The sequence below is a fragment of the Patella vulgata genome, chromosome 3 (genome assembly GCF_932274485.2).
Source record: "Patella vulgata chromosome 3, xgPatVulg1.2, whole genome shotgun sequence".
NCBI lineage: Eukaryota > Metazoa > Mollusca > Gastropoda > Patellidae > Patella > Patella vulgata.
The window spans coordinates 26950764-26977222 of NC_065881.2; the positions used below are offsets into that span (position 1 = coordinate 26950764).

The following is a 26459-nucleotide window of genomic DNA, read 5'->3' on the forward strand; positions in this document are numbered from 1 at the left end:
GTTCGAAACTACCTCTGAAGTGTGCACATTCGCCGTGCCGAGACCAACTTTCTGACAGTATGATACTATAAATAGCCCTTGCACGTGCAATTCTCTACAAATCTGTCAACTATTACAGCAGTAAAAAATTTATTGTTGACGATTTTGAATAGCAGTAAAATTAAGCTTCTTGGTTATTACAGCAGATTTAGAAATTACGTTCGTTTCATTTTTTAAATCGCTTTATATTAACTGTACCGTTGAGAGCGGCATCTTTTGGTTTAGTACAAATAATATCTCTGAATCACTCGGGTTAGACAGGAACATGATACTAGCAGTAGTTTCATTTTACTTTTACATGCTTCTTAAAACGATTGTTGAGCTACCTAATGTGCTTATTTCTAAATTCAATTTCTTGTTCTAGCTTTCTGTTATGTTTCGTAAAAAAGTAGTCTTGATTATCCCGACCTGTCAATCAGACGTAGAATGGTCGATAGACTGGTTAAGCGAGACTAATTTCAAAACAAGGGCACGTAACCTATCTTTTACTCAAAAATGTCTGGATGTTATGGACGACTCTTGGAACCAGTTTTCAGTCTATTATTTATACATGATTAATGGTCATAGCTTATTAAGTACAACATGATCGTTTATTTAGTGACTATAATTGTGTGAAACTGATTTGGGGCTTCCATATATATAAATATTGTGGCGTAATTGTCGAGATATATGGAGATATTTATTTATGGTGGGTCACCCTATTAGTGAAATGAAGAAGTATATTGAATTTCCGCAATTTCTGTTTATTACTTCTAGAGTTATGGCCCTTGTTTTACTCTGTTGAACCTTGTGAACGCTCGAACAACAAAAGTTATCATTAGATCTTATGAAATTTATATGCATGATTTAAATTAGTAAAACAAAGAAGCCTATTGAATTTCAGCATTTTCTGTTAATTATGTCTAGAGTTATAGCCCTTGTTTCACTTTTTGTCCCCCGCCTTTCGAAGAAAGCAGGGGACTATTAAAATGGGTTCGTCTGTCTGTCCGTCTGTCTGTCCGTCCGTCCGTCCGTCCGTCCGTCCGTCTGTCTGTCCGTCACACTTTTTGGGACACAATAACTCTCTTCCTAATTGAGCTAGAATGTTCAAACTTGGTGTATGTGTTTATTAGGTCAATGCCTTGATGGAGTTCGAAGATGAGCATTTTCCGCTTAGGGTAAGCAGAGATAAGCAATTCGATTGGTTGATGCTTTGGGACACGATAACTCTCTTCCTAATTGGGCTAGAATGTTCAAACTTGGTGTATGTGTTGATTAGGTCAATGCCTTGATGGAGTTCGAAGATGAGCATTTTCCGCTTAGGGTAAGCAGAGATAAGCAATTTGATTGGTTGATGCTTTGGGACACGATAACTTTTAATTGAGCTAGAATGTTCAAACTTGGTGTATGTGTTTATTAGGTCAATGCCTTGATGGAGTTCGAAGATGAGCATTTTCCGCTTAGGGTAAGCAGAGATAAGCAATTTGATTGGTTGATACTTTGGGGCACGATAACTCTCTTCCTAATTGAGCTAGAATGTTCAAACTTGGTGTAGGTGTTAATTAGGTCAATGTCTTGATGGAGTTCGAACATGAGCATTTTGTGCTTAGGTTAAGCAGAGATAAGCAATTTGATTGGTCAAGATTTTGGAACACAATAACTCTCATTCTAGTTGAGTTAGAATGTTCACACTTGGCGTAGGTGTCTGATAGGTGAATGCCTTGATGGAGATTGAAGATGAGAATTTTCTGCTTAGGGTAAGCAGGGATAAGCAATTTGATTGGTTGATGCTTTGGGACACGATAACTTTAGTTCGAATTAAGTGAGAGTGAGGACACTTGGTGTATAGCTTTATTACATCAATACCTTGACTTAGTTCGATAATGAATATTCTCTGCTGTCATGTCATGGCTGAGTTCAATGATTTACATTAGTCGATGCTTTGGGACAAGATAACTTTGATTCTATCTGATGGAGCGTGCTGAAACTTAGTGTATAGTTTGATTGCTCGATACTTTTGAAAAAAATAAATGTGCGATTAATAAATATGTGTCATCTATTTATTTTTGGATTTCGGCGGGGGACATCAGCCTCACTGTTGGCTTGTTTGAACCTTATGAATGCTCTGTATGAACTTTATATGCATCATTTAAATTAGTGAATATCAACAATTTCTGTCAATTGCTTCTAGAGTTGTGGCCCTTGTTTAACTTTGTTGAAAATTATGAAGGCGCGAACGACAAAAGTAATTCTGATCTGTAATGAAATTTATATACATTATTTGAATCCGTAAAATGAAAACGCCTGTCGAATTCCAACAATTTCTGTAAATTGCTTCCAGAGTTAACTGTCTTTGTTTCAGAACATCAAATAATCACCGCTTGGATTAATTACTAGGAGTAAACAATGACCTGAGATATGCTTTATATATAATATATATCATTGGCAATTATCAATCAACTAATCATTAATCTAAGACAGTTGATTAGACACGATCCAGATTATCAGCTTGGTATGCTGCCAAGTATTGTTAGTACTCTTAAACATTATCGTTCACAGGCGTCATTGGGATTACCTTCAGGGAGAATACTACCATTAGGACGTTTTAAAATATTATTTGCAAGTTTGTCGAGTTGTCCTGGATTTTGTGCAAATTCTTGTTAAGTAAATTCACGTTTAGCTTTAGAGATAAGGTCACAATTTTTATCCGATTTATTTGAAACTTGAAATGTAAGTTTATAACCTAAAGATCTCGGTTCCTTTCGATATTTGCGCATATCGGACCGTAACTTTCTGAATTATGGCCCCTGATTGTACGAAAAATCGCCTTTTTTAGCTTGTGGACCCTATAGAGGTCATAATTTTGATCCGATTTAAAAAACCGTATTATTATATCACCGTTACACCCTAAAGACGACTGATTTCGAATTTCGGCCCAAAACTGACAGATAAAATGGCCATCCTTCGTTCTCAAATAGCGTAAAAATAGGGTATATCAAAGTTGTGGACCCTATAGAAGTCACAATTTTTATCCGATTTTGTTGAAACTTGAAATGTAAGTTTATAACACAAAGATCTCGTTTCCTTTCGATATTTGCGCATATCGAATTGTAATTTCCTGAATTATGGCCCTTTATTGTAGGAAAAATCACTTTCTTCTTAGCTTGTTCTCTACCCATCTCTCGAAAATGTGGGCGTATCCTGCCTGGCAGCCGCTGGTTATTTTAGGCAAAGATTGAAACACCTCTTCTTCATTCAGTTTATGGGAACAATGTTTACCAATCTGTAGTAACTCTGATCTTCTGCAGGTGATCATGATGACTACTAATCAGGTTCAGGGAGTTCCTAGTAACTATGTAGATATTCAAATAGAAAACAAAAAACCCAAAATAAACCACCCACTTCATTGAAAATATAATAATATTCAAATAAAAGCTAAAACATTTTCCAATAAAAATGTCCACCAAGGTATTATGCTGACACAGTACAAAAATTACAAAGTAAAACTTCAACTGGAATTTAAATAAAAAGCACACACTTAATTGCAAATATCCATATAAAAACTAAAATAACTTCCAATGAAAAGGTCCTTTGCTGCTACACACCTATTCTCACGTAATAGACCCCGTGCTCTGCATTTACTGTCGTATGGTTACTGAGCAATAAAATGTTTTTGTTCTATTGAATTTTTGTATTATTTTGAAATATTATAACATTTACTAGTTATTCAAAGTAATAAAACTGACACATATATATATTTTCTGACAAAAAGAAATGTCTATTTGTGTAAATTAAATCCCAAAATGACTGTCGCTTTTTGATATTGTTTTCAGACTGCTTTGATAAATAAATAAAATATTGAAATTACGGAGGTTTGTTTTACTAGCTATGCAGCATGTAGTGTTGTTTAGGTAACGGGTAAGTCTCCTGTGCACAGAAGTTGATAATAAAATCGTACATACGACTTATTTAATGTCGTGCAACTAAAGGTAATCTACGTTACCTATACATAAGAGTTTCTAGGATTAACAAAATAACACATTGATTATTCTTAAACAACGTTAAACAGCAGAATTAAAGTTATATTCGCATACGATTAGGTCATCATTACACCCATTGATAATATGATCGTACATTCTAACTTAGTAAGGGTTGGCTAAAAGCGTCGTGTTAAGAGTGTAAGCTACGTTACCATCATAACACAGTTACAAGTGTTGTGTCGAATACAAACACCACTTTGATTAGTTGCGTTAACCCAACAGTCAAGATTACATATAAAATTTATATTCCTCTATAATTTATATTCTTGGAAACGTGACAAAAGCGAAATCGGTAATCTACGTGATGTAATCTACGTTACATACTATTTACGTTATTCGATGTTATTCGCGTCTACATTACATTTTGTTCACGCAAAGTGATCTCCCCTTTCAACCTTAACGCTTTGAAGGTTAAATCGTCCTAGACGTTATACTGAGCTATTTTTCAACGAGGAGAACTTATCTATATAAACCTATAATTTTGTAATTTTCAAGGTAAGAGATTTCAATTTTTAATTTTAAAAACTATTTTATTTCAATATTATTTAAAAAATATAATAATATGCTTCCCAATAAAATTTAAAGGATCAAATTCAAACATGATAGCTTTCAATTGACGGTCTTAAGCTTTTGTGCTATGTAGGCCTATTTTACAATGTTTTTAAATTTTCAATAATTTTGATCTTCAATAGCTGATGCCCAGCCAAAGTTTTTCGCAAATGGTTTATTCTAAATTAAATAGATATGTCATGAAATTTAACGCTAACCTTTGAAAACAAAACAGTGAATAATATGTAATTATGATGCCCACAGCGGGATTGGTAACGTAAATTACATTTCATTATTATTGTGATTGGATTTAATTTTTATTTCTATGTAAGACCGTTATCCGGTGTATGTTTAAGTGTTACATGATCAGTTATTTGTTTTATTTAGGGTGTAAATACTTTCATTTTATCTAAAAGCCAATTAGATTGAGCGTAACGTAAATTACTATACAGTAACGTAGATTACAGCGTTCAAAACATCTGATTATACTCTTTATATTTTTTCAGAATATTAATTATCGATGGATAAAACACGAGCAGAGATCCAAAGAAACTACAGAGAAAGAAAGAAGGCAAAAGAAGGTGAAATATATTTCGCCAAAGAACGACAAAGGACAAAGGGGTATTATGTTCCTGTTTGCGAACTCCCAATAAAAGATTTAAAGAAAAGGCGCGAAAAAGTACGAAAATGGGTGAGAGAGCACAGAATGAAGAAAAGATTAGATGAAAGTATTTTAAGTGAAATAAGTACATCTGATTTTACTTCTGAATACGATTCAAGCACACCTGCAAATCATAGCATATCATCTGAAAATAGACTAATCGTAAAATTACCGGATCCAAAATTGCGAACAAGAAAACGAATAAACCGCGCTACTGCCAAAAACAGAAGAGAGATTTCAAACTTAAAAAAACAAATAGATAGAATCAAGAAAAAGTATAAAAGAGTATCAAAAAGGTATGAAAGATTAAATAACAAAGTTAAAAGGGATTCTACTACGACTTCCAAGAGTCATAATATCCAGCAACCAATAACAGTATTAACACCAAGAAAACGCCTTGAATCAGAATTGAGGAATGAAGGGGTAAGTCCAGGCAAATTACCCAGGGTAGTAAGATAATTTCTAAGAGAAGCAAGAGTGGTAAATGAGACTAAAGGGAAAAGGGTGTTAAGAAAGATAATTTCAGGTAAACTAATTGATAAATATAGACTGAGACGAAAACTAAATAAAACCACAGGATTTTGCAGAAAGGGGTTGAAATCCCGCGGAAAAGAAATTAAAACAATTCCTAAAATAAGTAAATTAGTAGAAATACGAAAAAAAACTGCAAGAGGATATTCAGGCCTTCGTAGAGAGAGATGATAACAGCAGGATGATGCCGGGCAAAGCTGATAAAGCCAAGATACAAACCGGAACCTACCAACAGAAAAGAATTTTGAATGATAGCATGTTATTTCTACATCTTAAGTTTAATGCAGAAAGTACATGTAAATTGTTATTTGCAACGTTTTGTAGACTAAGGCCTAAACATATCACTCTTACAAAATACCTAACAAAAAAACAATGCCTTTGTCAAAAACATCAGAACTATGCCTTATGTTTGAAAAGTTTACGTTCTGTTGGCATTAATGTTCCCTTAAATCCAGATGAGCTCATTCGACAAATCAATACGATTAACCCACAAGAATTGATTAATGGAATAACTACAGAAAACATAAAATATGAACAATGGAAAAAGGTAGAAATAGCTGGTAAAAAGAAAACCAAAATAGTTGAAAAAGAAGTAGCAAAAGAAGAGTTCGGTAAAATATTTTTAGAACAGACATCGGAATTCCTCGGTCACACAGATCGAATTAAACAACAGTATATTGCAATTAAAAGTCTGAAAGAAAACCTTCCCGATGGTCACGCTCTTGTACAGATGGATTTTGCAGAGAATTTTGCCTGCTCTTCTAATGACGAAGTACAGAGTGCTTATTGGAATAGCACAGCCGTTACCCTTCACCCAGTTGTCGTATACTTCATGAAAGAAGATACGTTATGCCACAAGAATTACGTTTTCGTATCTGATGACCTTGGCCACAATATAGGCATGGTTTATACCATTTTAAAGTCACTCATCGCAGACATAAAAAAATGGTTGCCAAACATTTCATTCATTCATTATTGGACGGACAGTCCAAGTTCCCAATATAGAAATAAGACTGCATTTTACTTGATATCAAAACACAAAGATCTTTTTGGTTTTTCGTGCATTTGGAATTATTTTGAATCTGGGCATGGGAAGGGTCCATGTGATGGCATTGGCGGAACCGCTAAGCGAATGGCAGATCTTGCCATCAGACAAGGAAAGGTTACAATTCAAGATGCCACGGACTTTTATCTTTGGGGTGAGAAATACCACAACAGTGCGTTTTATATATTTGTACCTTTAGATGATTGGATAAACTCCCGTAACGAAATAATTGAAATGAATAAAGGTATTATTCCTGTCAAAGGCACTATGTCATTTCATTGGATTAGTGCCGTCACAGTTGGAAAAATACGCACTCGAATAACTTCTTGCTATTGTTCACTATGCATTACTGGGAAATTTCACGATTTCTCTGAATCTTGTTTTATACGAAAGATCAAGGAAGACGACGCACCTGAAATAAATGTAGAAGGTGCGGTACAAAGTACCACAAATGTTGTACAGGGTACACCAAATGTTGTACAAAGTACACCAAATGTTGTACAGGGTACACCAACTGTTGTACAAAGTACACCAAATGTTGTACAAAGTACCACAAATGTTGTACAGGGTACACCAAATGTTGTACAGGGTACACCGAATGTTGTACAGGGTACACCACATGTTGTACAGAGTACCACAGTTTTATCTAAAACATTTACATTTACCTCTGGTATGTGGGTTGCTGTCATTTATGAAAATGAAATCCACTTGGGTAGCATAAAAGAAGTGGACCCTGAAGAAAACGATTGCTTAATATCGTTTATGAGAAGATGTTTGGCTCTGGATGTCCACAAACCAACTTTCAAGTGGCCATCGACTGTTGACGAAATATGGGTTGACTTTGCTAATATTTTACTTATTGTGGATGAACCGATTCCAATTGGTAAAACTGGTCGAAGTTTCCATTTAAATGATAAAAATTCTAAAGAATTCTTAAAATTGAAAGATTAATTTCAGTTAAAACGAATAATGTTTGTTGTTACATTTTTTATTGAATTTAGTAATTTACGTTACATTATTAAAATCTCTAAAAATCAACATTTTGCAAATAAATTTGTATTAATTTAATTTGATAAGTCTGTCCATTCAATATATGAATTAGTAGTTTGTTTCTGTTCACATTTTTGGAGCGTTTTATCTCTACGTAATATACGTTACACTTTGGTGAAATGTACGTTACCATCTGTATAAGTTTCCCTGACGAATCTGAAGAGAATATTGGTCTTTTATAATATTTAGTATTGAAAGAATATATCCAGGGGTAGTTTAAAACAATATTAAATTGTTATGCCGCTACACTGCATACGATTTGTGTAATATCATAATGTTTTCAATTTATTGATGAAAATTCCACGTTGTGCTCTTTTGTATTATGAATAAGATATTTATAAACCAAAATGTTTTTAGAATTACTTAGAATATTTCAGAGGTTTGAAACGTATCTGATGCTTGAAATAAACGAGTGACAAAGGCGATTATTAAGAAGAAATCTTTCAAAATATTGATCATATTTAGCTATTATTAGTAACGTAGCTTACGCCAGACGATTTTGAGAATAATGTTTGAAAACTCATATCTTAATAGGTATATGTGACCCAGTTTTAAAAATTCACACTGTTACACAGTAAATATTCTTTCGTACATAAATCTCATTAAGAACAAATATTTCGAAATTTTTATTTTTGTTATTAGCGTTTTTAAATTGGGTCTGTTTGGTGAGAATAGGTGTACAGTACAAAAATTACAAAGTAAAACTTCAACTGGAATTTAAAAAAGACTAACCTCAGTGAGTTCCTACTCACTATATAAATATTTAAATAAAAAGCACACACTTAATTGCAAATATCCAAATAAAAACTAAAATAACTTCCAATAAAAAGGTCCTTTGCTGCTACAGTCCAAAAATTACAAAGTAAAACTTCAACTGGAATTTAAAAAAGACTAACCTCAGTGAGTTCCTACTCACTATATAAATATTTAAATAAAAAGCACACACTTAATTGCAAATATCCAAATAAAAACTAAAATAACTTCCAATAAAAAGGTCCTTTGCTGCTACAGTCCAAAAATCACAAAATAAAACTAACAGGAATTTGAGAAAGACTAAAATAGTAATCATTGGCTATAAGTAGAGTGGTTCGTGCACATAACAAAAATCCAATAAACGAGCTATATTTGGGGCTTATTTTAACAAATATGATAAGACTCACCAGTCATCATTCATTAACAATTAAACTATTGCTAAGTTGGATATTTGTGGAATTTAACCATTTGAATGGGACTTTCTAATATGTGGAAAAGTTGACCGCCCAAGTAGCGTTACAGCGGTAGATTTTTTCATCCGAGGAAAAACAGGAACCAATCCTTGTAAATACCGGGGATTTTTTACTATTATTTATTTACAAGGATTGATTCCTGTTTTTCCTCGGATGCATCACTGAGATCCAAACTTGCCTGCACTGTTATGAGGACTCTTCCGCCCCTCTTTTCCTATCGTGTGTGAGGTTTTATCATCTTCTTCCTGGGATTATTTATTTTACTTTCACGGACGATTGAGCATCCTCTGCGGATCCCTTCACACTCCAGAGACACCCGAACGCCAACGGCGTACTCTCTCTACAGCCTCAACCTACCAGCATGGAAGAAGAAAATCCAAATAAAAGACCTAGAACGATACTGAATCTGAAACGTTTTTTATACGCCCACATTTTCATGTGGACGTATTATGCCGTCGCCCCTGTCCGTCCGTCCACAATTGTTTGTGGACTCTCTACAGGTCACAATTCTTATCCGATTTTGATGAAACTTGAAATGTAAGTTTATAACCCAAAGTTCTCAGTTCCTTTCGATATTCGCGCATATTAGACCGTAACTTTCTGAATTATGGCCCCTGATTGTGCGAAAAATCGCGTTTTTAGCTTGTGGACAGAGGTCATAATTTTTATCCGATTTAAAAAAACGTATTATTATATCACCGTTACACCCTAAGGACAGCTGTGTTCGAATTTCGTGAAAATCGGCCCAAAATTGACAGACAAAATGGCCGCCGTTCGTTCTCAAATAGTGTAAAAATATGGTATATCAAGGTTGTGGACCCTATAGAGGTCACAATTTTTTTATCCGTTTTTGTTGAAACTTGAAATGTAATTTTATGACCCAAAGATCTCGGTTCCTTTCAATATTTGTGCATATCGGACCGTAACTTCCTGAATTATGGCCCCTGATTGTACGAAAAATCGTGTTTTTAGCTTGTGGACCCTACAGAGGTCATAATTTTTATCCGATTTAAAAAAACGTATTATTATATCACCGTTACACCCTAAGGATGAATGAGTTCGAATTTCATGAAAATCGGCCCAAAATTGACAGACAAAATGGCCATCGTTCGTTCTCAAATAGCGTAAAAATATGGTATATCAAGGTTGTGGACCTATAGAGGTCACAATTTTTTTATCCGTTTTTGTTGAAACTTGAAATGTAAGTTTATAACCCAAAGATCTCAGTTCCTTTCGATATTCGCCCATATCGGACCGTAACTTCCTGAATTATGGCCCCTGATTGTACGAAAAATCATGTTTTTAGCTTGTGGACCCATTAGAGGTCATAATTTTTATCCGATTTAAAAAAACGTATTATTATATTACCGTTCCACCCTAAGTTGAGTTTGAATTTTGTGAAAATCGCCCCAAAATTGACAGACAAAATGGCCGCCGTTCGTTCTCAATTAGCGTAAAAATATGGTATATCAAGGTTGTGGACCCTATAGAGGTCACAATTTTTATCCATTTTTGTTGAAACTTGAAATATAAGTTTATAATCCAAAGATCTCGGTTCCTTTGATATTCGTGCATATCGGACCGTAACTTCCTGAATTATGGCCCCTGATTGTACGAAAAATCGCTGTCTTTTTAGCTTGTTCTCTATCCATCTCTCGAAAATGTGGGCGTATCCTGCCTGGCAGCCGCTGGTTACATATCATTGTTACTATGCACGAAGCGAGCTGCACACACGTCTTGTTTAGTACGCCATATTTTCATAAAATATTAGTTTCTTCCAAAATAGTCTTCGATAGTAGGAGGCTGTAACTGGAAAAAACTGCTTGTTTGACTCCCATAAAGACACGTCTGGCAGTTGGAAATCCAAGCACAAACCAAGTAGTATTTAGCGATGGGTTGCAGCATGATCTTCAAATTCTTCTTAAAGTCTAGGAAGGCAAACAAATTTATTATCTTTCCAAATTCCCATTCCACGCATTCTCTTACACTTGACATTTGAGAGTTATTTTCAACCGTCGTAAGATTAGCACCTTTATAGGGACACAGTAAATTATCCCTCACTGGATACACAGGATCTCCATAAAATGCAACCGACTGACCATTTGAAGTTTTAAAATCTTTGGTTTCTAACTGCTCTAGTAATCTACTAAGTTTTAAAAGTGCACAATCATGTTGCCTTCCCTCAACAGGTCCAAACATGTTCACATGTGAGTACCAACTGAAACCTGAGGGCATGGACGCGCTTGTGGCCATTGTAGGGGACCTTTTGGTTTTCTCCTGGTCTACGGACATCAATCACTGTTCATCAATAAATCCAAATACTTTTCAAGTGGAGCCCCATTCTCATGTTTAGAAACCGCATACTCTCGTAGCTTTTCTTCCCGTAATTAGGTTCATCTAAAGAACTGAGTAATTGTCTAAATACATCATAAATGAAGTCTAAGCTTCTATTTATGATCAAAGAGAGGGTTGATTTCGGCCTTCCAAATAATTTCTAAAGGTCTACCAGCCTATTAGGATAGACGAAACACCGTAGCTAAATGCATAAAGCATCAACTCCATTTACATGTGTCTGGTTTTCACAAAACATCTCATCCAGGATATGAAGATAATGAATTCCATTCATGTCAAATCTGAATTGACATCTAATATGCTCGTCTGAGAGGTTATTTAGATTAAATCTTGGCCAGCCCGGATCGTAAGTTGAACTAGAGACATGGCGGTTAATATTAAATAGGATCGTATAGTTTAAAGTCTCTTCATCATCATTTTCCAAGGCTAACCTTAAAATTCTGTCACCATCCATGTTCTCATGCCTATAGGCTGCTATTCTCAGTGTCGCCACCTTCCAAGTGTAAGTGTAAATTTAGCGAAACGCCATAATGTACAGTTACACTTACACTTGTCTAAATGTAAGTGTAACTGTTACGCTGGGAAACCTCTCTATTGTGTATTTCAGATATTTGTTTGTGGAGCAGAACCTATGTCATCATTAACCAGTGTATTAGGAGATATTGTACAACCCTTATTTTCTGTCCTATGTTTTTGCTCTAATGGGTGTGCTGCTTTAAGGTTTGATATATGACTTTAATTTAATTTGATTAAGTATGGTGAAAGAATGGCATGTTGCATTTGGCAATGGTTATTGTTCTGTCGTAATATATAATCATCTGTTTTATCACATGATTGTAGACTATGTCATAAGACACCGTCACACGCAGAGTAATAAGATTTTAATTTGATGATATGTCATATTTACACCAATATGACATTGTTGGACTAAGCATACATAAAAAAAAGAAATTTCTTCTCTTTATTAAGTTTATATGATTTTCACCCTGAAAGAGCAGGCAATCCAGCATTCGCTATGATCTGTGCTATGAGGGTAAATTTGCCAAGACATTGGTGTATGTCCTACTCTTATTTAGAATTCAAACTGTCAAGGGTTCTTTCACGTGCACGCCAAATTTTTCGCCCCATCCTTTCCTTGCATTGACCGTCTGTCGATCCTGCCCTACTGACAAGGACAGACCACACCAGACAGTCTCCTTTTCATTAGCCCAGTCGGTGCAGAAGGACATTAAATATCATTTATTAACTTAGTAGCAGTATTATTTATATTTTCAGTACATATGTTCATGAATTGCTGGTGATATATTTTAAAAACTTAAATAAAAGTGAAGCTTTAGAGAGTTTAGTTGGGCTGGTATGTGATCACAGTAACAATACAACTAAACAGCTCTGTGATGATATTGTATTTGAAACTGGAGATCTTGGAGGTGTTCAGATTATTTATCAAAGTAATGAACAGTAAGTGTTGAAGTTTATAATTTTGGTGTCTTAATAATATTATTCTGACTAAAATATAGCCACATTTAATGTCCCTGAGGGTGATTTGACCGATATAGGAATCTCATAATTATGGCCCCTGATGGTACGAAAAATTGTTGTTTTTTAGCTAGTAGAACTTCTAGAGGTCAATATTTTTATACGCCCACATTTTCATGTGGACATTTTATGCTGTCGCCCCTGTCAGTCAAGGCTGGAAATAACTGGTCGGACGCGGATGTGGTCCAGTTGAATTTCACAATTTGTCAGGTGAAACTTATTAATGGTCTGTCATTTTGTCCGAGCGAAAATTTATCAGAGATTTTCGCCATTTTTGGAAAATAAAAGTAGACCACTTCTCACCAAGTTGTAACTTTACCTGCTATCGTAGCTCTATATTCTAGCCTATACGTACATGTCAAAACTCACAAAAGGAAAATAAACATAAAAGTATATTAATCCATAGTAATAGTATTACTTTTTTTACGTAAAAGAAAAATGTCAGTCTAACAAACTGAAGAAACCGTGCTCGGCGGCAGTTCTTATTATTAATATATTTTTTTCATTTTGATACCATTAGAAAGATAATTGAACTACCTTTCGATCTGTCGGGGGTGGAATGTTGGCATTTAAAAATATGATGTATATTTTTCAAGTTGAAAAAACAATTCACGCTCACTTTTTATGAGGCAATTTGTCAAGATTCCACCTCGACCGATCGAATGTTCGTTCCGATGCTGTTAAAATCAATAAAATCGGAGCATGTTAAGTGCTGTCACCGAGCACTTGAAAATGGTATATAATGTGACTTTTTGTGAACGAATAAACCTCGTAGTGTTTCGTGTTATGGCGTCATAAGACACGGCGAAGAAAAACTGCATTTCAAGTTCCAAAGACCCATCTTCGCGGTAAATTACATCGAAATGCAACTGAATGTTCATTTATGAAGTAAGCGTTATGTTATATGAATAAAGGACTTGCCCAAAAATAGTTAATTCCATTTATTTTCACGCTTTTTGCAAGGGCTACTGTGTTGACATCACGTGACTCATATTCCCGTGCTTCTACACTGAAACTACTGAAGGGAAATTTTCTCCCAGCTACAACACCAAATGTTTTTCAACAATTGAAATATTCCGTAGCATTGACGAGTATTTCAATGTTCTGGAATAAAAAATTCACTGTTTTCAGTGAATTATTCATGCCTAATTTAAAGCATTTACTCTGCACACGAATGGAAACCAGAAAATATCCACAAGGGTCTCGGAGAACCATTATTACATTCGGCAGTGGATATTTGCAACATGTGGCAAGCAAGAATTTCAAAATAGCCTTACGACTACAAACCGCAATTGTTACCCGATTTTAATGAAACTTGCACATTATGATAACATTGATAATATCTCAGAGTAGGCAAAGTTTCAACCACTTCTGGTTAGCAGTTTCCGAGATATGGGGGTTACCACACATTTCATGTGGCATGACTACAGACCGCAATTACCAACCGATTTCAATGAAACTTGCAGATTATAATTACATTAATAATATTTCAGCATAGGCAAAGTTTCGGCCACTTCTGATTAGCAGTTTCCAAGATATCAGGTTGCCACACTTCAGTCTTAGTGGTTTCCGAGATAACAGGTTACTACACATTTCACATGGCACGACTGCAGATCACAATTATGAACCAATTTCAATGAAACTTGCAGGTTATAATTACATTAATAATGTGTCAGAGTAGGCAAAATTTCGACCACTTCCGGTTAGCGGTTTCCGAGATAACAGGTTACTACACATTTCATGTGGCACGACTGCAGACCTCAATTATTAACCGATATCCACGAAACTTACAGAATATGATAACATTAATAATTTCGCAGAGTAGGCAAAGTTTCGACCACTTCCGGTTAGCAGTTTCTGAGATATCAGGTTACCACATATTTCATGTGGCACGGCTACAGACCGCAATTACCAACCGATTTCAATGAAACTTGCAGAATATGATAACATTAATAATATCTCAGAGTAGCCACAAATTAGACCACTTCCGGTTAGCGGTTTCCGAGATATCAGGTTACCACACATTTCATGTGGTACGGCTACAGACCGCAATTACCAATTGATTTCAATGAAACTTGCAGATATCATTAATGTTATCGGTTGATAATTGTGGTCTGCAGTCGTGATTGGCTTGGAATCATGTCTGGGTTTTCCCCAGATATTTGAAACTTTCTTTTGCTAATTTTGTGAAATGAGTCGTATTTTGCCATGGATACGTGCATAATTTGCTGCAATAACCTAAATAATGGTGAGGTTGTTGTTAAACTCTGGTGATTGGCTTGCAATCCAGTCTGGGTTTTCCGCAGATATTTGAAACTTTGTTTGCTAATTTTGTGAAAAGAGCCGTATTTCGCCATGGATACGTGCATAATTTGCGGCAATAACCTAAATATTAATGGGAATGTTGTCAAGCTCTGGTGATTGGCTTGCAATCCAGTCTGGGTTTTCCCCAGATATTTGAAACTTTGTTTGCTAATTTTGTGAAAAGAGCCGAATGTAATCAGTCAGGCTGCTCAGCTTCACGAGTTGGACATTTCGGTCGCCCCTAATGCATGTACAGTGCAGACAGAATTTCACTCACCAGATTGGATTCCAGACCAGTCAGTCAGTGTCACAAAAACAAACCAGTTCACAGCCCGCTTATTCTGAGTTCTCTAGGACATCAGAACTCACGTCAAACTCGCTTATTCGGTATCAAAGCAGTTAGTCCGGTCGTCAAACCCAATATTTCGAGTGAACCTGGAAATTGTCAACAAAGTTTTTTTTTAGGATTGATTTTAGTAGCCTATGGTGTCCTCTTTCAGAATCTGCCGGGTGAACCTCATTGAGTCAACTGGCGTGATATCGAATCCCCGGTTGTATGTGGCAAGGAATAGGGTCGCCTGTCCAACCTCGTGGGTTTTCTCCGGGTCCTCCGGTTTCCTCCCACTGCTAAAGACCCCTACGTGCAAGCGAATTATTAAAAAAATAAAATGAAACCATATGTTAGTCCCGAAATGACCTAGTTTGTGTCGAGTGGACGTTAAACCCCATTTCTCTCTCTCTCGATATTCGCGCATATCTGAATGTAACTTCCTGAATTATGGACCCTGATTGTACGAAAAATAGCGTTTTTAGCTTGTGGACCCTATAGAGGTCATAATTTTTATCCGATTTAAAAAACTATATTATTATATCACCGTTACACGCTAAGGACGACTGAGGTCGAATTTCGTGAAAATCGGATCAAAATTGACAGACAAAATGGCCGCCGTTCGTTCTCAAATAGTGTAAAAATATGGTATATCAAGGTTGTGGAAATATCCTCCAGTATCTGCCAAACGAAACCATTAGCTAAAACTATCATAAAAGGGCTTAAATTATGCCAAACCCAACATGCCATTTGGTGCAGAACACTTCGTAGCTATACTGGAATTAATAGTTTACTTTATAATTGATAAAAATAAACCTATAGTAGACACTTTAGAAAAAATCAAATAAAAAAAATTAATGCAAACACAATGGAAACGTTCGATTTTTCTACTTTGTATACTATGCTTCAACATGCAGATCTTAAAGATAATTTAGATTGGTTTGTAGATAAAGCCTTTAATGGAGCTTTCAGGAAAGGCAGAAACTTGATGGCCATTTATGTAGAAGATGCTAAATGGATTATATAACGTCGCAATGCCGACACTGTAGTTTTTGATAAAGAAAAATTTCAAAATATCATACATTTCCTCATTGACAATGCCATATTTGAGGTTGGGGATCAGATAATGCAACAAACCATTGGTTTGCCGGTGGGAACTGACCCCGCCCCACTTATGGCAAATGCACATTTATATAAATACGAATTCGACTTTCAAGACCATAAAAGAAAAACAGATTACAAAGTAGCTAAAAGTCTAAACTATACCTTCCGATACATTGATGACATAACACCTATCAATGATAACGGAAATTTCAACAAATATAAAAGTGAAATATATCCTCCTGAACTAATATTAAATAAAGAAAATTCCGGTACTGTAAATGCATCTGTTCTTGACCTGAACATGAATATAATTAACAATAGATTTAATGTCGGTATTTTCGACAAAACGGACAAATTTGGTTTTGAAGTAGTAAAATACCCATCAATCTATAGTAACATACCAGATACCACGCTATATAGTGTTTTCTATTCACAGGCATTATGATTTTTGACAATATGTAAAAATAAAGAACTATTTCTCTCCCGAATAAAACCTCTTTACTTTAAATGCACTGCCAAAGGCGCTACACAATTACGCATTTTAAAAGAAATTTCAAAACTTCCATTTCTTCAACATACTAAGGTTGACATCACTTGTAAATAACCGACTACATACTGGATAATGATCCTAATTAAATTTTATTTTAGATTTTCTGTAGTTACCTAACCCTGTCTGAATTACCTCCCTTAATTTTATGCCTTTGTAAAAACACTTACATAGTACGATTTCTTCAACATACCTGTTTTGCATTTCTTGTGTGGGATATTATATTAATATATTATAAATTGTACAATTACATAACTTAATAATTCGGATTAGTCGCTAAAACTTATGGTTTTTAAGCTTTTAACATTATTTTATCTGGATTATCACCCTTTTTATTGTTATTTTTTATCACCTTCTAAGATATGATGTCATTCTCAGTCAGCAGACGGCTGTCCCTTGAGACAGTCTACATTTCCTATTTGCTTCTTTGTATTCAGTTTTGTTTTTTGTTTTTGTGACGATGGAACATGTACCCTATATGTATTGAATACTGAAGCGTTTCTTGATTGAATTTAGAGTTCAGACTACTTTTTTATACATTTCACCGATGTGGTTACTTGTATAGTTAAATTTTACTACATATGCTTACATTCGTATTTCGTGTAGCATATAGCAGATCATGACTCATGCTGGCATTACACAATGGGTTCTTTGGGTTGTATTCCTAATTGTTTTCAAATTTGAATGAAGTCTGTGTCACTACAGATCCGGGACTGTACAGCGCAGTGGAAGCTTACGGCTAGCCCCCGGATCCATTTTTTTTTTTTGAATTGTCTGTATGTTTGTGTTTTCCTGAGTATGATGTCCTGTCCGTGTATTTGTTTTTGTGTAAATTATGTGTGGTGCAGTCCCCCTGCACTTACTAATAGAGGTCACAATTTTTATCCGATTTTGTTGAAACTTGAAATGTAAGTTTATAACCCAAAGACCTCGGTTCCTGTTGATATTTGCGCATATCGGACCGTAACTTCCTGAATTTTGGCCACTGATTGTGGACCATATAGAGGTCATAATTTTTATCCGATTTAAAAAATTGTTTTATTATATCACCATTACACCCTAAGGACGACTGAGTTCGAATTTCGTGAAAATTGGCCCAAAATTGACAGACTAAATGGTCGCCGTTCGTACTCAAATAGCGTAAAAATATGGTATATCAAGGTTGTGGACCCTATAGACAGGGGTAGAAACTAACCTGAAATGGTCACTAGCCATTTGGGCTAGTAGCTTTCAGATCTTACTAGCCCAGCCAACACCAGACGTAAAAATTCTGATTTAGACTGTTGTTTTGTTCATCATTAATCAATCAAAAACACCAAAATACATGCACTTAAATTTATTTTGGCACATTTAATGATACAACAAATAGACTTTGTTCATTGTTGCCTCTGTTTTTTCATCAAATAATGAATTCATTAATCAGTCATGAAGAGATATATTAAAATTCAATTTGGCACATTTCATTTCATATTTCATATTTGTCCTTCGGAAGTTTAATCTTCAATACAATAGATTTTTGGGGCCTCATTTGTATTTATATTTCATTTATGTTTTATAAATTCAGTTGTGATGTGCAAAATAATATGATGTAATGTCCTTAAAATTTAATATCATAAGTTGTCACCGAGTGATGAAGTTATTTATAGCAGAGCACGTGTATTTGCGAGCGTCTTCATTGCCATAATATATCGCTGTTATAAAACCTTTTTACATCCATGGTCTTCGTTAAATTGCTTCATGTATATATATCAACGATTAGGTTAGGCGATTTATGATAATTAACCTGAAATATGACTGAAAAGTTATTCAATTATATCGACTCTCGCATTATAATTCATTGAGGTGTAAACAGAGGCTGTTCCGTACCCTCCCTTGGGGATAAATCACTGAGGATAGTGATATGGCAAAATGGAACAGCCAAAGATTAAAAACACATAAATAGGGATGGTGATGATTTTCGGAAGTTAGTTTCATGACATTGTTCATTAAGTACAAATTATCAATTATTACAACTACCAAAATATCAGGTCGCCACACAAGCTAATTGATTTTGAATTTCATTCGTCCGTACTGACTTTTACTTGCCATGGGCCACCGGGCGAGCGTTAGTTTCTATCCCTGTATAGAGGTCACAATTTTAATCCTATTTTGATGAAACTTGAAATATAAGTTTATAACCCAAAGATCTCGGTTCCTTTCGATATTCGCGCATATCGGAACGTAACTGCCTGAATTATGGCTCCTGATTGTACGGAAAATTGCATTTTTAGCTTGTGGACCCTATAGAGGTCATAATTTTTATCCGATTGAAAAAATCGTATTATTATATCACCATTACACCCCAAGGACGACTGAGTTCGGATTTCGTGAAAATCGGCCCAAAACTGACAGACAAAATGGCCACCGTTCCTTCTCAAATTGCGTAAAAATATGGTATATCAAGGTTGTGGACCCTATAGAGGTCACAATTTTTATCCGATTTTTTGAAACTTGAAATGCGCATATTTGCGCATATCGAATTGTAATTTGCTAAAATATGGCCCTTCATTTTAGGAAAAATCACTTTCGTTTTAGCTTGTTTTCTATCCAGCTCTCGAAAATGTGGGCGTATACTGCCTGGCAGCCGCTGGTTGTCATTTTAAAAACTCGTCAAATTATAGGCTACTATGCAGACGATTATTTTCAGGTGTGTAACGTAATGGCGTCCATGTGTCACGTGACTACCATTAGCGGGCCCGTATTTACAGGGGGGCGCGGGGGGGGGGCATGGCCCCCCCGCGTGAAATGCTCGCCCCCCCCGCTCAGAAATTGCTAACAATCATTAAAGTATACACAGTTCCTTATATTAACCTATAAAAAAACTACGCTTCCCTAAGCAGGAGGAGGTATAATTCAGGTGATTATGCGCATATTAATCCCACGGTATCTCATTACTTTATAAACCATTTTTTTGTACTAATCTAAAATAGTTTTAAATAAATTTAAAAAATCACGATTTTTTTTTGTTTGAATACTTATTTTAAAATGCTTATTAGACTCCTAGGTAACTACATAGCATGATGATTACAACAGTCTGTTAGAATGACCTTTCCGAAAATTTCCTCAAAATGTTCGCCCCCATACCGAAAGGTAATGCCCCCCTGCTTAATGGTGTCTAGATACGGGCCTGACCATTAGTCAATCAGAATTGGGACACAGGTTGGCCAGACTCTATAGCAGTGATGGGATTTCAAAATTTTTCTTGTCGGACAGTTTTACCGAAAATAAAGGGGCATAACTCAAACTGTTATCATTATTTAAGCTGATGGTTTCAGACCACAATTAAAAATCATGTGTCAACAAAATATTCAAATTCGTACATAATGAAAAGAAAATAGGTGCCCCTCGTTATTTTTCATATTTATTTCCTGTACGGTATTCAAATTTATGTCAGTAATATTCCTACAAAATTACGTGTTGTCGTAATACGATAGAATGAAAGCGTGGCGACTACTGTCGACCTCTCAACCCATACTTTTGTTAAAAATCACCTCCAAGATAACCATATTTTTCCGGGTATAAATCGATACTTTTTTTCAGCAGAAGTCCGTTATACGTTTCACATTGAAATGTGGTTGTATACTGTCTTGTTTAAGGTCACGAGACGAAGAAACCTATTGCTTTTCAGCGATTCCTGATAATTACTGTCAGAGTTATGGACCTTGATCACTTTGAAATATCTTGTGGATGCTCTAAAGGCTAAAAGTTAATATCCAATCGACTTTAAATTTATACACAGTGTTTAAGGTTATGAGACGAAGACTCCTAATTATTTTCAACAAGTTCCTATAATTACTGCCAAAGTTATGGCCCTTGATCACTTTGAAATATCTTGTGGATTCACTGGAGGCTAAGTTAATATCAGATTGACATTAAATTTATACACAGTGTTTACGTTCGTGAGACAAAGAATCCTAAAGTTAATATAAATTATATAATATAAATGCCAAAGCTACAATTAAAACCCATAAGAGCCCCATTAAAACCAAACTTCTAGTATGCTCCAGAGATTCTGTATAACAACACTGCCCAGCACTTGTCAAAACTCCTTTCTCCATTAGGTGAAGAAGCCTCCTCATTTATCAAAGATTCTAAAGATTTCTGTGAAAAACTACAAGACCTACCAAACGATGTAAAAATGTTATCATATGATGTCATAGATCTCTTCACCAATATCCCCTGTGACAAATCCTTAGCAGCACTACGGCAAAGACTTGCGTCCTTATAGAGCCCAATGGATACTAACCTTACTGAATTAGTACTGAAGATATAGTCATGCTTACCAAATCTTGTATAGATTCTACCTACTTTTCCTGGGGAGGAGACTACTATGAACAGATACATGGACTACCGATGCGAAGCCCCTTGTCGCCCATTCTTAGTGAGATCTACATGACAAGTTTTGAGAAGGGTGCCCTATCAACCTCAGCAGTCAAACCCACAACATGGCTTTGTAGGGTTGATGACACGTTTGTCATCCTCCAACAGAACAAAGATCCTAACATCCTCCTTCATCACCTCAATAGCCAAAACAACAGAATTAAATTTACCATAGAAAAAGAAAAGAACCAATGCCTCCCATTTCTAGATGTCCTAGTTAAGAAATCTGATGCTAAACTCACCACCAGCGTGTATAGAAAACCCACCCATACCGACAAATACATTTACTTTAAGTCTAACCATCCTCACAGTATAAAGACAGCTACGATAGACACACTAGCACACTGTGCCATCAACAACTGCAGCAAAGATTCCCTCGAAACAGAATTTGACCACATTGAAGAAGTCCTCACCAAATACAACAACTACCCAAACCAATTAGTACAGAAAACCTTCAAGACTACCACTAACAGTCCCACAGAAACTACTAAATCAAAACCCGACAAACCACCAGTAAGAATCACCATACCATTTCAAGGGAAGTTATCTTATCACCTATTAGGAGACTCCTCATACCAACAGGGATCCAAGTCACCTTCAGGACAAACCCAACAAGACATCCTAAAGGCAAATGGTAAGCTTCCTCCTAACAAACCACCACCTCCAAAAGACTGGATTTATGAAATTGCCTGTTCCTGTAACAGTAAATACATTGAAGAAACTAGACAGCCCCTGGACAAAAGAATGAGTCAACATAAGTCTAAATCCTCTACTAATAACTCAGCTGTAGCCTAACATCTCCAATCTAACCAAGGACATAGAATTGAGTCATACAAAGCCCTGGCAGTTAATCTCCCTATAGAAAAGACACACAATCTAATTGAGGCTATACATATCAGAAGAAACTCACCAGATCTTAACTGCGACATGGGGATATTTTTGTTGAGCGCATACGATGTAATAATTAAATCATAAATATTTAAAACTTTATTCCTAATTACTACACACTTGTGATATTACTCTGTCAGTTTTATTTATTAATTGTTTACTCTCCACTAGTTTTTAGTCCATTAATTTAATATGGTGTGCAGTGCAATCAGATGCCTATACCCGCCCAAACCTTTGGAATCACTCAGTTATTAAATACTGTAATTATTATCTGGCTTTATCAATACATTCGCCCCTATCCTTAATCAGTTGTGCCTCTTTTGTTTTTAAAAGTAAGTGTATATATTAATGTGTAAACACCAATATCCCTATCAACAAAACATAGGATTATGTTCACATCACCACTACTCGGGGGGGCTTTAAGAAGTTAATTAGTCCCTTTTATCTTGTTGTTGTATATCATAACCCCATTGTGTCATAGGCCTTTGATCTTCTTGTTGCCACAAATGGTTTCAACCTTGTTATTGTAATTTTGTCTATGATATATTGCTTCAAATTTTGATATATTGTATTAGCTTGAAAACGTTGAGAGAATACTCTTCGAAACGTCGCCTAAATAAATCAGTAGCTTTCCATAAGTATGTTTATAGTTTATAAATTAAAACAATCAAAACAAATTCTAATGATTTCTGATAATTACTTAAAGATACATCGCCAAAATGTTCCTTTACATTATTCAGGCGTTCATAGTGGCTGACACACGACCATTTAGCAGAAAAAGTTTCCCAGTAAAATTGACTGGGAACCGATTTTATTTCGACAAGGATTCAATAGGACGGTTCCTGAACGTACAGGGCGATAATGAGACTAAGTCTTCGGCTAACTCGGATCTTCGCGTAAATCGGATAAAATTGGTCCGTCCATTTAGATCCGACTTATGCGAAGTTTACTGTATATTCAATTTACATTATTTTGTTAAACAAAAAAAAAATGATGATTTCATTTCCTCACAGTAGGCAGGTTCAAAGTAATAACAATTTATCACTCATTAGCACGCATTTATTATGCAGTAATCCCATTCAATAATAATTGTCCGCCGCTTTTCGAAGAAAGCAGGGGACTATTAAAATGGGTTCGTCGTCCGTCTGTCCGTCCGTCTGTCTGTCCGTCAAACTTTTTGGGACACAATAACTCTCCTTCTAATTGACCTAGAATGTTCAAACTTGGTGTAGGTGTTTATTAGGTCATTGCCTTGATGGAGTTCGAAGATGAGAATTTTCTGCTTAGGGTAAGCAGAGATAAGCAATTTGATTGGTTGATGCTTTGGGACACGATAACTTTAGTTTTAATTAAGTGAGAGTGATGGAACTTGGTGTATAGTTTCATTACATCAATACCTTGACTAAGTTTGATAATGAGCATTTTCTGCTCAGGGTAAGCAGAGCGATAAGCAATTTGATTGGCCGAGACTTTGGAACACAATAACCCTCCTCCTAATTGAGCTAAAATGTTCAAACTTGGTGTAGGTGTTTATTAGGTCAATGCCTTGATGGAGTGTGAAGATGAGGATTTTCTGCCTAGGGTAAGTAGAGATAAGCAATTTGATTGGTTTATGCTTTGGGACACGATAACTTTAGTTCCAATTAAGTGAGAGTGATGAAACTTGGTGTATAGTTTCATTACATCAATCCCTTGACTAAGTTCGATATTGAGCATTTTCTGCCCAGGGTAAGCAGAGCAATGATCAATTTGATTTGCAGAGACTTTGGAACACAATAACTCTCCTTCTATTTGGGCTAGAATGTCCAAACTTGGTGTAGGTGTTTATGAAGTCAATGCCTTGATAGAGTGCTAAGATGATTATTTTATGGTAAGTAGAGATAAGCGATGTGATTGGTTGATGCTTTTGGATACGATAACTTTAGTTCTAATTAAGTGAGAGTGATGAAACTTGGTCAATAGTTTCATTACATTAATACCTTGACTAAGTTGGATGATGAGAATTGTCTACTTAGGTTAAGGAGCAACAAGCATTTTGATTGGTCAAAACTTTGGAACATAACAACTCTGCTTCTAGTTGAGGTAGAATGTTTAAACTTGATGTAGATGTTCGTCTTGACTGAGTTCAATGATTAACATATCGAGCTAAAGCTAAGCAGAGATAAGCAACTTCCTTGGTCGATGCTTTGGGACAAGATAACTTTCGTAAAAATATTCCTAGCACCCGTTGGAAACATTTGTTGCGCATGCCGACTGAACCTGAATACCTAAGTTTGGTCACCCTACGGATCTATCCGAACCGTGTGACGAAGACCTGGACATAGAACGACAGATTATCAATGATCACGTGACACTAAAGACAAGTGTGCGATCAACTGAAGACGACGAAGAAGATAACCTAACGACAGACTTGACCTATTCAAAATGCCTACGCATGTTAAATGAAATAAACATTAATGTAATAAAATTTTGAATGTATAGAAAGGTTTATCATTTTTAAAGGGAAGAATGTTCTGGGGATTTGAAGCTACATTATAATAATACTTCCGGTTTTGAGAAAACTGAGTATTCCGACAGTCTGCGTAATCCGACATTGTAACGATCCTGTAAGACTAAGATGTCCACTGTAGTAGATGGACAGTGTTTGCAGTAAAAAGTGGGTAAAACATACAACTACATTCCAGCACTAATGAGGACTATAATTTTAGTTTGTTTGAAAGATGATGTGATTGTTGTTAAATATAAAACCTTCATAATTAGGTTTCTCAAGTGATACAAATAATGTTAAATAAATTTGTTTTTCCAAATTGATTTTAATTAAGATCTAAATTGTATGATTAATTTTAAAAAAAAAAAGAGCAGATTGGCATGCACGTAAAAGATCCCTTGACAGTTGGAATTCGATATAAGAGTAGACTGTATTGCCGCTGTCAGGGCAAAATTTCCCTCATAGTACACTGTATGGTGTATGCCCGTCTTCATTAGCCCAGTTCGGAGAAGAACAGTAGGACGTTAAACCCTATTTCACTACTAACAATTAATATAAAAAAATTCAGTCCTGAAGTATAACTTCCGGTTTTATTAAGAGTTCAAAATGACAGCATTTTCCACTCTAATAGGTATTGGATTTTACTATACTCAATAATTCATGGTATAACTTGATTGTCGACGTCACAAGGCGTGACGGGACGGGACGTACCAAAACATGTCAGTACTCTTTGGAGTTCTATTTATTTTTTTTTCTGGAATTTAGTCAGTTTGTGCAGCCAAACTGTACATGGTGCAAACATTGTGCCAACATAGATGTGATTGGCCTTTCGAAAAAAAGCAGGGAACTATTAAAATGAGTCTGTCCGTCCGTCACACTTTTTGGGACACGATAACTTTCCTTCTAATTGAGCTAGCATGTTCAAACTTGGTGTACGTGTTTATTTGGTCAATGCCTTGATGGAGTTTGAAGATGAGCATTTTCTGCTTAGGGTAAGCAAAGATAAGCAATTTGATTGTTTGATGCTTTGGGACACGATAATTTTAGTTCTATTTAAGTGAGAGTGATGAAACTTGACTAAGTTCGATAATGAACATTTTCTGCTCAGGGTAAGCCGAACGATAAGCAAATTGATTATACGAGACTTTGGAACACAATAGCTTTGGAACAAGATAAGCAATTTGATTGGTTGATGCTTTGGGACACGATAACTTTAGTTCTAATTAAGTGAGAGTGATGAAATTTGGTGTATAGTTTTACTACATCAATACCTAATAATGAGCATTTTCTGCTCAGGGTAAGGAGAGCGATGAGCAGTTTGATTGGTCAATACTTTGGAACACAATAACTCTACTTCTAATTGAGGTAGAATG

General features: G+C 35.6%; 1 protein-coding gene across 3 annotated transcripts in view; it reads left to right on the forward strand.

Annotated features, from left to right (window-relative positions):
* The window catches only part of LOC126816897 (transport and Golgi organization protein 6 homolog), a 146182-nt gene that overhangs the window by 65035 nt on the left and 54688 nt on the right, over window positions 1-26459 (forward strand). For all 3 annotated transcript variants that reach the window (XM_050543700.2, XM_050543702.2, XM_050543701.2), the window contains 2 exons: window positions 12080-12192; window positions 12748-12930. In XM_050543700.2, coding sequence (XP_050399657.1) covers window positions 12080-12192; window positions 12748-12930 — 296 coding nt within the window. The remainder of the gene's footprint in view (window positions 1-12079; window positions 12193-12747; window positions 12931-26459) is intronic.